This window comes from Misgurnus anguillicaudatus, chromosome 19, assembly GCF_027580225.2.
Source record: "Misgurnus anguillicaudatus chromosome 19, ASM2758022v2, whole genome shotgun sequence".
NCBI classification, from domain to species: domain Eukaryota; kingdom Metazoa; phylum Chordata; class Actinopteri; order Cypriniformes; family Cobitidae; genus Misgurnus; species Misgurnus anguillicaudatus.
This window is the reverse complement of record NC_073355.2, coordinates 27,176,768-27,190,031: the sequence shown is the minus strand read 5'-3', so window position 1 is coordinate 27,190,031 and position 13,264 is coordinate 27,176,768. Positions and strand designations below refer to the sequence as shown.

The window sequence follows — 13,264 nt, the reverse complement described above, 5'->3', positions numbered from 1 at the left end:
TTTGAGACATTGTGGGGGTCATTGTTGAGGTCTCATCTGAACTGAAGACTTAAGCAAGGGTCTTTATTTGCTTTCTATTGAATCCTGTTGCAGCACTCCAAAAATTGCCGGGCCATCCCCGACCCACAATGGATAAACATTGGACAGAACACATGCTAGGTTTGTTATGCAACCATGGGGCATTGTGTCAATTTTAACCCAGCGGTGCACTCCAAAAACAAACAGTGCCACATAAAAGTGGCTCCTGACTCGCAACCACAGAGGAACCACTGTAAGTGCCACATAGCACCGATGAAGTACCTGTGTAGCACCAGTGTAGATCCATACTGTGCTATGTAGAACCATATGTGGTGTTATGGTGTTATATCAGTTCAGTTCAGCATTTATTTATCCCCGTAGGGAAATTGTGTTTGCAGTGAACACTCACACAGACAGTCAAAAATTTCACATTGGCATATATATATATATATATATATATATATATAAATGCAAATAAATAAATGACTATTTATTAACTGTCACTGGATGGAGAAGAATTTAAAAACTTGATTGCTTGGGGATAAAATAAAATTTTTATATTTTTTGAGCATTTGCAAGAAACGCCGCTGGGCAGCCACAGCAGCGCCACCGGCAGTACAGGTCAATGACCCCCATATGGTTCTTCATATAGGTGCTATATAGGACACAAAAATGGTTCCTTTATGATTACGAGCCAAGAACCACTTTTAGTGCTATTTAGCACTGTTTATTTTTAGAGTGTATGTTCTGTCCAATATGTACCCATTATGGGTCAAAAATAACCCAGCAATTTTTAGAGTACAGCAACAGGATTCAATACAAAGCAAATTATCCAAAACAACCTGTAGTGTATTTCAGGTATAGGTTTTATCAGTATGTGTGTTCCTTGAGATTAAACTCACGACTCTTTGCACTGCTAATGCAATGCGCTGCCTGATGAGTTACGAACATCATTCTTTTGATACATCTTTCATTTTGTGATTTTTCTTTCCTATGGTGATCAAGCAAACAAAAAGCCGAGGCTCAAGAGTCCAACTAAAACAAACACTAATCACAATAACGGTGACTTTAAATAAAACAAAACATCAACATCTAAACCTAATAAGTAATTTGTATTTTCTACAGCAATATTTTTTACTGAACATTCAGAAATAATGTTTTATAACAGTTTTAAAATAATAAAATGCAGTGCTTCTCTATCATTTACATAACAAACCTGTTATTAAAACATGTCATAAAATTTGAAAATGGTAAAATGTAACATTCCTCTAACGTTCAGACAACCCAGAAACATTCTGAGAACGTCAAGAAAACTGGACACTTTTTATGTTTTTGGGAACGTTGGGAACTTTCAGGGAATGTTCTTAGAACTGTTTTCTGTTAGCTGGGTAAAGAGGTGAATACTTAAAAATGTCAACAAAAAAGGCTCAATCACAGATCAATAAACATCCAAAATCAGATGAAGTTCTCAAATGCACAAAGACTGACTTCACTCAGATCCTCCAAAGCTGTCCAAACAGTCTTATCCACTGAAAACTAACTAGAGCTTAACTCAAAGCAGATTGAGTTTGAATGAGGCACTTAGACTTTTTTCTCTCCCTCAGTAAAGCAAGGTCATGCCGGTCATGAAAGGGACAAGATGAGTCTCAGGAGTGAAAGTGTGTGTTTGTGTACGAGACAAAGAAGGGTGACAGATCGCAGGGCTGTTTAAGTGCCGTGCTAAATTCATACGCTGCAGCTGTATTCAAGAAACACAGTGGGAAAACATAAAGGAGGGCGAGTGAGAAACTGAGAGAGAGAAAAGAGGAGGACCGACAGCAGAAAGAGCAGCGAAAGGACCAGTGAGAGGGAGGCGTGGCTCTCCACCCCTCATTTTCCACCTCATTTGGTAGGACAGTGGGGAACAGTGACCCCGTTTACCCTGATCTTTTAACCCCAGTCAGACACCTGCTGATGGAGTGTGTGAATGTGTTTGTTTGTGTGAGGGCCGCACTGGTGCAGTCTTTGTGACACATGGGCCGTGTCGTTCAGTGCCAAACATGAATTTTAATGGTTTAACAAAACATATGTCAAAAGATTGCGTGCTTCATTAATTTGCCTTTTAATTCAGGATGTTTCTTATTTGTTATAAAATGTCCAAGAACTCATTTTAAATATAATTTTAGAATATTACAAGTTCTCATTTCAAAATGTTTTGACACTCAATAACTCCTTTCTGCTAAATAGAAACTTTTGAAATCCTTTAAGAAAATAGAATAATTTAACATTGAGCTAAACTCATAAGGGCTACAAATGAACAAATATTATCATACTAAATCACAAACAACAAAGTCACAGAAACTACATTTCTAAACATTTTAAAGAGAATTACTAATGCCTACCAGCTTTATATGCATTTTTCTGTATACTTGCGTTTTCTGGGTGGTTACATACTGGCAAACATGTTAAATGAGTACATTAAAAAAAAATAGCAAATCCATAGCTTAAAGAGGCAGTGTGTAATTTTTAGAAGGATCTTTTGACAGAAATGCAAAATAGTATACAAAACTATATTATCAGTGGTGTATAAAGACCTTTCATAATGAACCGTTATGTGTTTATTGTCTTAGAATGAGACGTTTTTATCTACATACACCAAGGGTCCCCTTACATGGAAGTCGCCATTTTCTGCCGCCATGTTTCTACAGAAACCCTTAATGGACAAACTTTTTTACTAAGTTGTCTCCGATGACATGTTTGTCATGTTTGTTATGTGATTAAAAAACGAGGGGTAAGCAGTGGACTGAGCCATTGGTTGCAATTCACAACCTCACCACTAGATGCCGCTAAAATTTACACACTGCACCTTTAAAGGGATAGTTCACCCAAAAATGAAAATTCTGTCATAATTTTTTAATCCTCATTTTTTTCCAGAACACAAAAGAAGATATTTTGATAAATGATAGTAAGCACACAGCTGATTGTAACCATTAACTTCCATAGTAGGAATAAAAAATACAATGGAATTCAATGGGTATATCACAATACTTTACTAATATTTTTTTCTACTATGGAAGTCAATAGTTACAATCAGCTGTGTGCTTACCATCATTTATCAAAATATCTTCATCATTTATCACTATACGGTACTTTCCTAATATTTTTTCTACTATGGACGTCAATAGTTACAATCAGCTGTGTGCTTACCATCATTTATCAAAATATCTGCTTTTTTGTTCATCAAAATAAAAAAAAACTACAGATTTAGAACAACATGATAGCGAGTTAATTATGACAGAATTTTTATTTCTATCCCTTTAAATGCGTAATAATAATAGTAAAGATTGCCTTAGCAAGTGCCACTAACAAGAAAAGAAAGAACAAGTCTGATTTTCAATTACAGTACAAATTTTAAAGATTTTATTGTTTTAGCCATATGAAAAGCATACAATTGCACTATGGTTAAAAAAATAACACAATAAGTAATTTCTATTTATAATATATATATGTATATATGAGAATTACAAGTTCTTGTAACATTACATGCACAGCATTATGCCTTTATTAAATGTGGCGTTTACAATTGCTAACGTGAGAAAAGAAATATAACAGATGGAATATACAGTACACTAACATACAAATGTTTAAAGAAAAAAACACTAAAATAAAAATACATAACCACACCAACAATGATACATACAATTTCGTAAATATTAATATGTGAGCTGCAGCATTAATGCACATCCTAAGTCATCACAAGATGTACAATTTCTTTCTTTATTTGCAATGCCCACAGTCATCCACACACCAAACAGCATGCTGAAAATAATTCTGCCCTTCTTAGGAAAGTACAGTATGAACGTCTTATCAACTTTTATTAAGTTGCAACAGTTTTGCATCTCTAAATTACATTTAAATATATCAATGTCAGTATTCATAAACATGTTAATACACTTATATTTTCATAATTCAGATAATATTCTAACTTCCTGGTCAACTGCCAATCACTGGAATTAGGGGTATGTAGGAGGTGGGCGCTGTGGTGTCTGCCCATTAAATGGCTGGCAGGATGTAGCTCCTCTGGCCTCTGATTGGCTGAGCAGGGTGTCAGTCTCTCTGTGCTCTGTATTTGGACTCACATCTGCCGAGCTTGACGGGACACATATTCCGAGGACTTCCTGTACTTTTACAGGAAGCTCCTGAGAACACAGCAGTTACATTACCAGGTTATTTTTTTTATCATACAATATAACAACTCATATCTCTCCTTCAACAAAGCACTGTTGGCATCTCACCTTGCAATTGGTAAGCTGCAAATAAATGGCTTCTGCATCACACAGCAATTTTTGAAAATCCATTTGCATGGACAGATCATTAATGTGCTTAAACACACAAACACACGTAGTTAGAATCAAGACTGGATAACATTTTCCTAATTCAACTCTGTGCTCCAAAGGCATTTTGCTTCCACAGGCTAAAACGATGCTTTACAGACCTTAAGTATAGAGTTAAAGTCATGATTTGAGCCAATGAGCTCTTTTTTTTGTGACTCAAGAATGGAGCAGGCCATTAGCAAGTGAATGTTTTCGCAAGGCAGCCGTGTCCAAAAGACCTGAAAAACATTGGAGGAGGATAAAAAAAAAATAAATAAAACAGTGCTGCTTTTTAGTCCATTTTCTTTAAAAAAATCCAGACAATTTACTCACCACCATGTCATCCAAAATGTTGATGTCTTAATTTCTTCTCGACAGAACAAAGAATGTTTTTTGAGGAAAACATTCCAGGATCTTTCCCACCCTAATGGACCTCAATGGACCCCAACACTTAACAGTTTTAATGCAGTTTAAAATTGCAGTTTCAACAGAGCCTCAAAGGACTCCAAACGATCCCAAACAAGGTATAAGGGTCTTATCTAGCAAAACGGTTGTCATTTTTGACAAGAAAAAAATATGCCCTTTTAAACCACAGCCTCTCGTCCATCTCCGGTCATGCGACGCACCAGCGCGACCCCACACAATATGTCAAGAGGTCAAGGAGGACGTATGTGAAACTACGCCCCATTGTTTACAAGTGTGGAGAAAGAGGCCCGTTCCGACGTTGTTGTATGTTGAATGATACTAATTAATGTCTTTGTGTCAGTTTATTGTTTAAAATGGTCCACAAATGTGCGTTTCATATAAGTAACACGTGACCTTTCAATGTCATACCGCAATTACGTGAGGTCGCGCTGGCGCATCACAGGACCGGAGATAGACGAGAAATTGTGGTTTTAAAGTGCATTTTTTTTCTGGTCAAAAATGACAATCGTTTCGCTAGATAAGACCCCTATCCCTCGTTTGGGATCGTTTAGAGTTCTTTGAAACTCTGTTGAAACTGCAATTTTAAACAGTTAAGTGTTGGTGTCCATTAAAGTCCATTAAAATGAGAAAAATCCTGGAATGTTTTCCTCAAAAAACATAATTTCTTCTCGACTGAACAAAGAAAGACATCAACATTTTGGATGACATGGTGGTGAGTAAATTATCTGACATTTTTTTTAAGAAAATGGACTAATCCTTTAATGTTTGAATATAATGTGATAACTGTTTATATATTAGATTTATCTTACCTCCCAAAGACCCAAGATGTCTTCAAAAGTGAACTCTCTCTTAAACCAAATTAATAACCATCGGAAACAAAAACAAAGTGAGCCACTGTCCTGTGAGTCTGAAAGAGAGGAGAATAGGGAGTGAGATAAGAACATAAATGATTTTGCAACCAAAGGTTTAAATAGTTTTCAATTTAATTTTTTTTAATGCATCTTATTTTACTGTTCTTTTTATTTAGCTTCATTTTTTGTTTTATTGTTTAACTATAGGTTTTTAAGGGGGGGTGCATGATCTCTGAAAGCCAATGTTGACATTTGAAATCACCTAATCAAACACGGCCCTACCCCAATAGAATCTGGACCTTCTTTTGATACTGCTTACTGCTGATTGGCTACAAGTGTGTTTGGTAGACGGCACAACTCCCTTTTCCAAAGTGTTTTTTTTTTCAAAAATCACGCACCCCACCTTGGACATTTTATCAGTTTTCAGTTGAATTTTTCTTTTTCAGTTTATTTAGTGTTTCTTTATAGCTTTAGTATTTTAAGGGCTGCCGAAGTGAATTTGTTAAATGGTGATATCATTTAAATATGTTTAGCAATACTATAGTTCTCAGGGCTTACTGCAAGTAACATTTTCTCAAATGCAAAACCTCTAAGGGAGCGTGCACACCAAAACTTTTAAAACGCAGCTAAAAACGCCTGGAGGACACCGAATGCCAGGTGTTTTTTCAGCTGAGAGCTGTGAGCCGGTTGGTTGCTGTGGTAATGTCCCGCCCCTCCTCCACTGTGATTGGACAGCCGTGTGAGAACTGACATTGACGAGCGGAGCTTTTCACACAAAGTTGAATTTTTTTTATTTTCTCAGCGCGGAAGAAAACCGCTACCTGCTGGCTTATGTGAAAAATGCGAGATTCCATTGGAGACAATTAGCATTTTTTTATCAGACTCTTGATGGATTCAGCCAACAAACCAGTATTTCTGAATGGTCTGAGGCTGGGATTAAGTGCATTTGAAGAGCATTTGGTCAATATCATTATCTTATTGATGTTTGGCGTTTAGCGGCTTTTGCATCTCAGGTTCTTATTTCATGTGTAATGGAAAGCCATAAAGATTTAAATTTTACAATATACTGTGCTCTACAAAAGTAAATTTGAGGTTATTTTCTTTGTTTTTTAGTTGTCTTGGGAGTTATAATTTTAATGTGTGTTTGTGTTTACCCAGGTAGTCACATAGCTCTGGATCGATTGCTTTCAGTAGGATGCTGAGCTGAAGGAGCTGTTGTTTCATGGCCTCCTGAGACTCCTCAAAGTTTTGATGCTGAGGACAAAGAAAGTCTTAGGGGCGGTTTCCCGGACAGAGGCCTTAGTTTAATTAGGAAATATAACTAGCTTTAACAAACATGCCTTACTAAAAACATTACTTGTGTGCATTTCGAGGCAAAACAAAAGGCACTGATGTTTTTTAAGATATGTCAGTGCAAGTTGTTTTCAGTTTGGACAGCTCTTACATTCATTTTAGTCTAGGACAATTAGCAAAACAAAAGTGTATACTGACCAATAAATCCATAAAGCCTTTCAGACACCAGAAGGACTCCACCTCATTCTCAGTGACAAAGAGGAGAGGAGACAGAATATCACTCATTCCCTGGACATAACCTAGAAAGGCAGAGTAAGAGAAATAATTGGTTGAAACAGTGCCGTCTGGTGGATGGTAGGTAGAATTACCATGAAAAAACACTTACCTAGGTCAAAATTGTACATGCAGTATGTCATCAACACATCATGAAGGAGAACAAGTCCTGGGTTATCATCCCCAGAAAAAAAGGAATTCTGCCTGTCTGTTCGATTCACATCCCGTTCTGTCCGAATCAGAAAAGAGCAGGAATTTAGTGGTAGTGATTTACAGCTGGCTAAATCACTACCACCTTAGACTATTACTTTTAGATTTGAGATTATGTTTGTATGTTCTTATTTTCTTATCTGACTCATTTGAGCCCAGCAGTTTTAAGTGGTTTGAAGGTTTAATCTTTTGAGAATCCAAAAATAGGGATTAGGGTGGTCCTTATTTTGCAACTTTTAAAAGTTCATGCTCTTACCTGACATGTTTGAATAATAAAAAAAAAATTGCGTATTATGTGATACTTTGTGCTAGCATGTCTAATTGTTTATTAATATACACTCACCTAAAGGATTATTAGGAACACCATACTAATACTGTGTTAAGTTATTCAACAAGGTGCTGAAAGCATTTTTTTTTAGAAATGTTGGCCCATATTGCTAGGATAGCATCTTGCAGTTGGTGGAGATTTGTGGGATGCACATCCAGGGCCCGAAGCTCCCATTCCACCACATCCCAAAGATGCTCTATTGGGTTGAGATCTGGTGACTGTGGAGGCCATTTTAGTACAGTGAACTCATTGTCATGTTCAAATAACCAATTTGAAATGATTCGAGGTTTGTGACATGCTGGAAGTAGCCATCAGAGGATGGGTACATGGTGGTCAGAAAGGGATGGACATCCCCATCCGCCTCAAGGTTGTGCGTGTTGTGGCTTCACAAATGCTTTGCTGCATACCTCGGTTGTAACGTTATTTCAGTCAAAGTTGCTCCTCATGCAATTAAAACTCCTGTTTTAGTTGTGATATGTCTTTCAAAGCAAAAAAGCTTCAATGTGAATGAAGCACAATAAACAATGTACACTGAGACAATGGCTAAAGCAACACAAAGCAAGTCTGCTATATGGTTACACGGATCAGAAGAGACTGAAATAAATAACTAGAACAAAGTTACCCTTCTAGAATGTTATGTGCGTTTTTAAATGGTACAGTTTTTGCAAAAAATATGTGATTTCAGAAATATTCAAAGGCTTTGAGCAACCTCTAGATATTGTAGGAACAATTCAAAATTTTGCACAGTTTGTTTTTATTGATATCCTAACACATTTAGGGGGTGAGAGTTGAACATTTAAAATTATTATTATTATTTTTTTGACCCATTATAGGGACCACCCTAATAGTGATGACAGATAGCTGAACTGACCTATGAGGCTACGGTATCCTCTGAAGAGAGAGTTCCTCATCTCCTGCTCTTCACTAACTGATTTCCATTGAACCTTCATCCTGAAATACTCATCTCTGTTTGAAACAAACAAACAAACAAACATTAAACAACAAAAAAAACTTAAACACGTTAAACAGCCTAAACTAGTACCCAAACAAGGTCGAGCTGGTGTTTTAGTTGTTTACATGGTTGAACAGCTGGTCTCCCAGCCTGATCCACTGACCCTTTAACCCCTTTAAAACCAATAAACCACACCAGATAACACCAGTTCAACCAGAGAAAGCTGTTTATCTGTTAGCATGCACTTTAAGTGTGACAGAAAGCATATCACATTAGTATAATTTTAACAGGTTGTTAAAAATGCATGTCATGTGCTGACTGAGATAAACGGCTATAAAGAATGACACAGGAAACCACAAAAGATCAAATCACTCTAGATAACACTATAGCCTAATGAAAAACTGAGTGAAGAAATACAGTGTAAATAATAGGGGAAGTTAAGCTCACGTTTTGACCAGAAGAATTTCCTCTCTTTCTTTGGTTGTGCTCTTCCACGGGTAAAATCCCAAAAGGAATTTCCACACCTCCTTCCGCAGAGATGGAACAATGCCCTGAAAAAAGAAAATTTGTTTTCAATTATCAGATCATGTCAAAATCAGGGGGGGGATCAGAAGTTAGTTCCACAAAATAATTAAACATTTCTCTATGCATTTATGCAATGACAACATGAACCTACCCCTCTAAACACCAGCTCCTTGACTCGCTGTGGATCAGTGACACGCCCCTCTGAGTCCAAAAACTGATCCCAATTATCCAAAGGTTTTCCTCTTTTGACATTCGGTCTGGGGCCGAGCTCCACCCCCTTGAGAAAATAAAATCTCTTATTCATGTTTATGCATGAAAACACTATTAGATGGACACACAAGAAGCTCGGTGACTCACGCAGGTAATGAGCTCAAAGCCTGGCTCCTCGTCAGTCAGATGCGGACTTAAAGCATCCTGTGGAGAGCGGTTACCGAGGGTCGAGTCTGGAGGCCTGATTGCTCCCCGGAAGAAGTTAGTAACTTTGGAGAACCCCCCGAATGTGGTCGCATAAGGGTCCTGAATAAACCTCTGTAGGTACAACATGTACATGTTTCTCAGGGTTCCCACACCTTAGTTTACTTCAAATTCAAGGACCTTTCAAGGACTTTCCAGGTCCAATACCCTCAAATTCAAGGACTAAATGTGGGGACACATTTCAAGTGAGAGCAAGGTTACATTGTGTTACCTTTAAAGATACATTGTTACAGTTCCCTTTCGAGGGAACTTGCGCTGCGTCGCTGCGGTGACACTTTGGGGATGCCTCCAGGGGTAAGTGTGTCTGAATGTGTATATCAACCAATTCAACCAATGGTGAGGCTTTATTACAAAGACAGTGTGACGCGGGAGTCAGGAAGTATATCGCTATATCTGAAATATTGCCTTTACAGGGACGCAGGAAGTATGGCAAGGGAGATGCAGTGTCTTATTCCCTTTTTAGGGAACAACAGTTACATACGTAACCCGAGACATTTTCATTTGTCAAACACAACTATGCAAAAAAGCATTTTGGTATGAATCAACATTCACATACAGAAGATATAAGCATTTAAAAGTAATAGTTTAGCATGTGTGCTTAAAAAGTGTAGAATTTTTATTTTGTTATCCTACACTACACAGGGAATAATATGGATTTTTTTCCCCAGATTCCGAACTTTCAAGGATTTCAAGGACCCGTGGGAACCCTGAGCTTAACAAAATACACATAATACACGTGCAATAGACTTACAGAGACAAGGTCCGCACTTGTATCATCAAAGAGGTGCAGCTCATCAAACGACTGTGATAGGGCTCCAGAATCATGTGGGTATGCCAGAAAGAGCCTAGTATCCAGGGGAGACCTAAGACAAGAGATTGGACCGAAATGTGTCATGCGAGTATACAAGTAGTATGTAGGTACTACAAAGCAAAAGTGGTGACTGATCAGAAGAGATATAAAAGACAAAAAATTGTATGCAACTCACGGAGCAAGTCGGATATACCGCTGCATGGCTTTCAGCAGCTCTCTAGTGCCCCCTCTACGGAAATGCAGTGGAGGGAGAGAAGCGCTCCCTCTGGTGGTCAGCACCAGGAAGTTCCTGCCCAGAGAAAAGCGAGCCCTCCGCAGGGAGTACAGCTCTGACAGGGGTAAAGAGAAGGCGCCCCAGTGACCTGCCAAAAGATGGAAGACAAAGCTTATACAACAAATTAATGTAAGTGCAGATAATAATGTACTCACTGTATTTAAACATTTAGGGGTGGTTTCCCAGACAGGGCTTGTGCTATTCCCAGAAAAAAATGCATGTTTGAGCTGCCTTAATTTAAAAAAACACAGTTTGTTGGCATATCTTAAAACATATCAGTGCCATTGTTTAATCTCAAGATGCAAACCAGTGTTGTTTTTTTGTAAGATATGTTTGTAAAAACGACTTAAATGCCCTAATATAACTAAGGCTTAGTTCTGGATTATTTTAAACCCTCTCCAGGAAACCACCCCTTAGTGTGCTTGGGAAAAAGGATGCACACATCCAAAATCAGCTACCAGTTTAGAACTGTACCCGTTTCTTTAACTGGCAGACGCTCTTGCCGTCTCTCCTGCTTGACTGTACTAATGACAGCCCAGTCTGGCTCATAGCCTGGGTCAAATTTGGTCTCTTCTTCCCCGTCCTCTCCGTCCTTTCCGGAAACACAATGTTACAGTTAAAAGAGAAGTGTGATTTGAGCGACTTCTTTGTTAAACTCACACTGTTAGTTAAATCAATGTTGCTATTTAAAACAAACAGAACTATGTATTGATTTATCCATTTACATTTTACAGGGAAATTAACTTATTGCTTATTGTTGTCTCTGGACAATAAAGTCTACATAACAAACATTTTTATTCTTTATGAATCTTTAATATTGATGTAAAAAGCACTTTACTGCCATTCCCAGCCAAGTATTTTACAAGTGAACTTTGATCTTAACAAACCACCAGTCATGTTTACCAACCTTCTTGGTATATAAGACAGCAGGAGTGTTTCTTCCGTCATCCTCAACAGGGCTCCATTCCAGTGCTGGCTCTCCATCCTGCACAAGATTCAATTCAATTCATATAGCACTTTAGTTTTCACAAAGCAGCTTTGCAATAATAAAAAGATCATTTTTAAAAGCAGCTTTGCAATAATAAAAAGATCAATAGATATCCATCCAAGTCTTTAAATAACATTTTTTTTTAAATGTGGAAAGACATTACCAATACTGTATTTAACCCTTTTATTCATTCATTGCATCAACTGCAATGTACAATGGCCATTTTAACCATTCAGGGTGTCATATTAAAATTAATATGGATAATTTAACCTTTGACCCTTACCCCTAAGTTCTTTTTTGTTTTTATTATTATTATTTATTAAACTTGGAATGATTATCTTGTTTTGGAAAAAAGAAAATATAATGTAATTTAGTCATCCATGCATAAAAGTCTAATATATACCAATATCATAAAACTACTTTAAAAAGACTGATACATGCTGATCTTACCCGTTCAACTATCCGAATAAAACCAGGGACGGTTGTGTCCTGATTACTTCTCTTGGCATTGGTGTGGAGATAAACCCCCTCCTTCTCAAAAATCAGCTGATGAATGACACAACACAACACGTTTGGTTTCTAATAATAACACAACTATGCATTATTAGCACTTATTTATATTAGGATTAGGAATATTTTGTACATTTCCTGAAAAATAAACTAACGTTTCATTTACATATCTATTTATTTCCCAAACCAAGACCAAGAAACAAACCGTTTATTTTCTGGTTATATTAACTGCTGTATTAAAGATATCAGGTAATACATGTGACACATTATTCATAGCATGTTAACAGTATTAGATCTTCAAAGTAGCCAATTAACTGGTTTGACCAGTAAAGTCAAGCAACAACAAAGCATTGAGCTACGTGTTACCCAATGTGTGACAGTGACATATTAACCCATCATAAAGTTTTGACAATGACTAAACCATTGGGCTCGAACCAACAGTGTCAATCAACAGACTGCGTACTGGCTAACGTAGCTAACGTTACAACTGTGGAAAACTCTTTGACAGACTAATACAGTGGAAGTAAATACGTGAAAAGATAAAAACGATATAAAGATTTTGTCATATATTAAAGACGATATAAACGCAATGTTACTGACAAACAAACTACACACCTTGTGACTTTCTGGCTTCGCCTCCATTCCTCAGCTGCTCACTTCGTCGACCAAAACAATCGCACTTCCGTTTTTTTTCCAGTATGACACCGCCCCCTCCGCAGCAGCCAATCACATACTTCAAACTCATAAATTGGCTTTATATATATTTTACAATATAAATATGAAAAATATAAATATTATAATTATAATAAAATAGTACAATTATAATATCTATTCATAATGTTACACACCACCAGGTCATTGGAAAAAAATTGATACACTGGGGTCTGCCAAAAAATACAAAGAAATCCCATGAATGCCATATAATCTCACATAATTTATCATTTATGTCTTTCATTATTTCTCCTGTACATAATTATTC

At 37.1% G+C, this 13,264-nt stretch overlaps 1 protein-coding gene across 1 annotated transcript; it reads right to left on the bottom strand.

The window, feature by feature from the left end:
• Positions 1 to 3,438: 3,438 nt before the first annotated feature.
• tbc1d17 (TBC1 domain family, member 17) lies at positions 3,439 to 13,039 on the bottom strand. Its single transcript, XM_055194059.2, has 17 exons — positions 12,901 to 13,039; positions 12,226 to 12,321; positions 11,695 to 11,772; positions 11,262 to 11,379; positions 10,689 to 10,875; positions 10,454 to 10,565; positions 9,586 to 9,756; positions 9,380 to 9,505; positions 9,151 to 9,254; positions 8,623 to 8,717; positions 7,326 to 7,442; positions 7,139 to 7,239; positions 6,802 to 6,901; positions 5,606 to 5,703; positions 4,493 to 4,609; positions 4,293 to 4,379; positions 3,439 to 4,196 (listed from the first exon to the last, which is right to left on the bottom strand). The coding sequence occupies exons 1-17, from the start codon at positions 12,925 to 12,927 to the stop codon at positions 4,011 to 4,013; spliced, it is 1,920 nt and encodes a 639-aa protein (XP_055050034.2). The 5' UTR covers positions 12,928 to 13,039; the 3' UTR covers positions 3,439 to 4,010.
• Between the last annotated feature and the right edge of the window lie 225 nt (positions 13,040 to 13,264).

Excerpts from the sequence above, each read along its gene's own strand:
- tbc1d17 (XM_055194059.2), bottom strand. The coding sequence starts at position 12,927 with ATGGAGGCGAAGCCAGAAAGTCACAAG. Across the intron at positions 6,902-7,138 it reads AAGGCTTTATGGATTTATTG|CATCAAAACTTTGAGGAGTC; the intron begins GTCAGTATACAC and ends CTTTGTCCTCAG. Across the intron at positions 4,380-4,492 it reads ACTTTAACTCTATACTTAAG|CACATTAATGATCTGTCCAT; the intron begins GTCTGTAAAGCA and ends TGTGTGTTTAAG.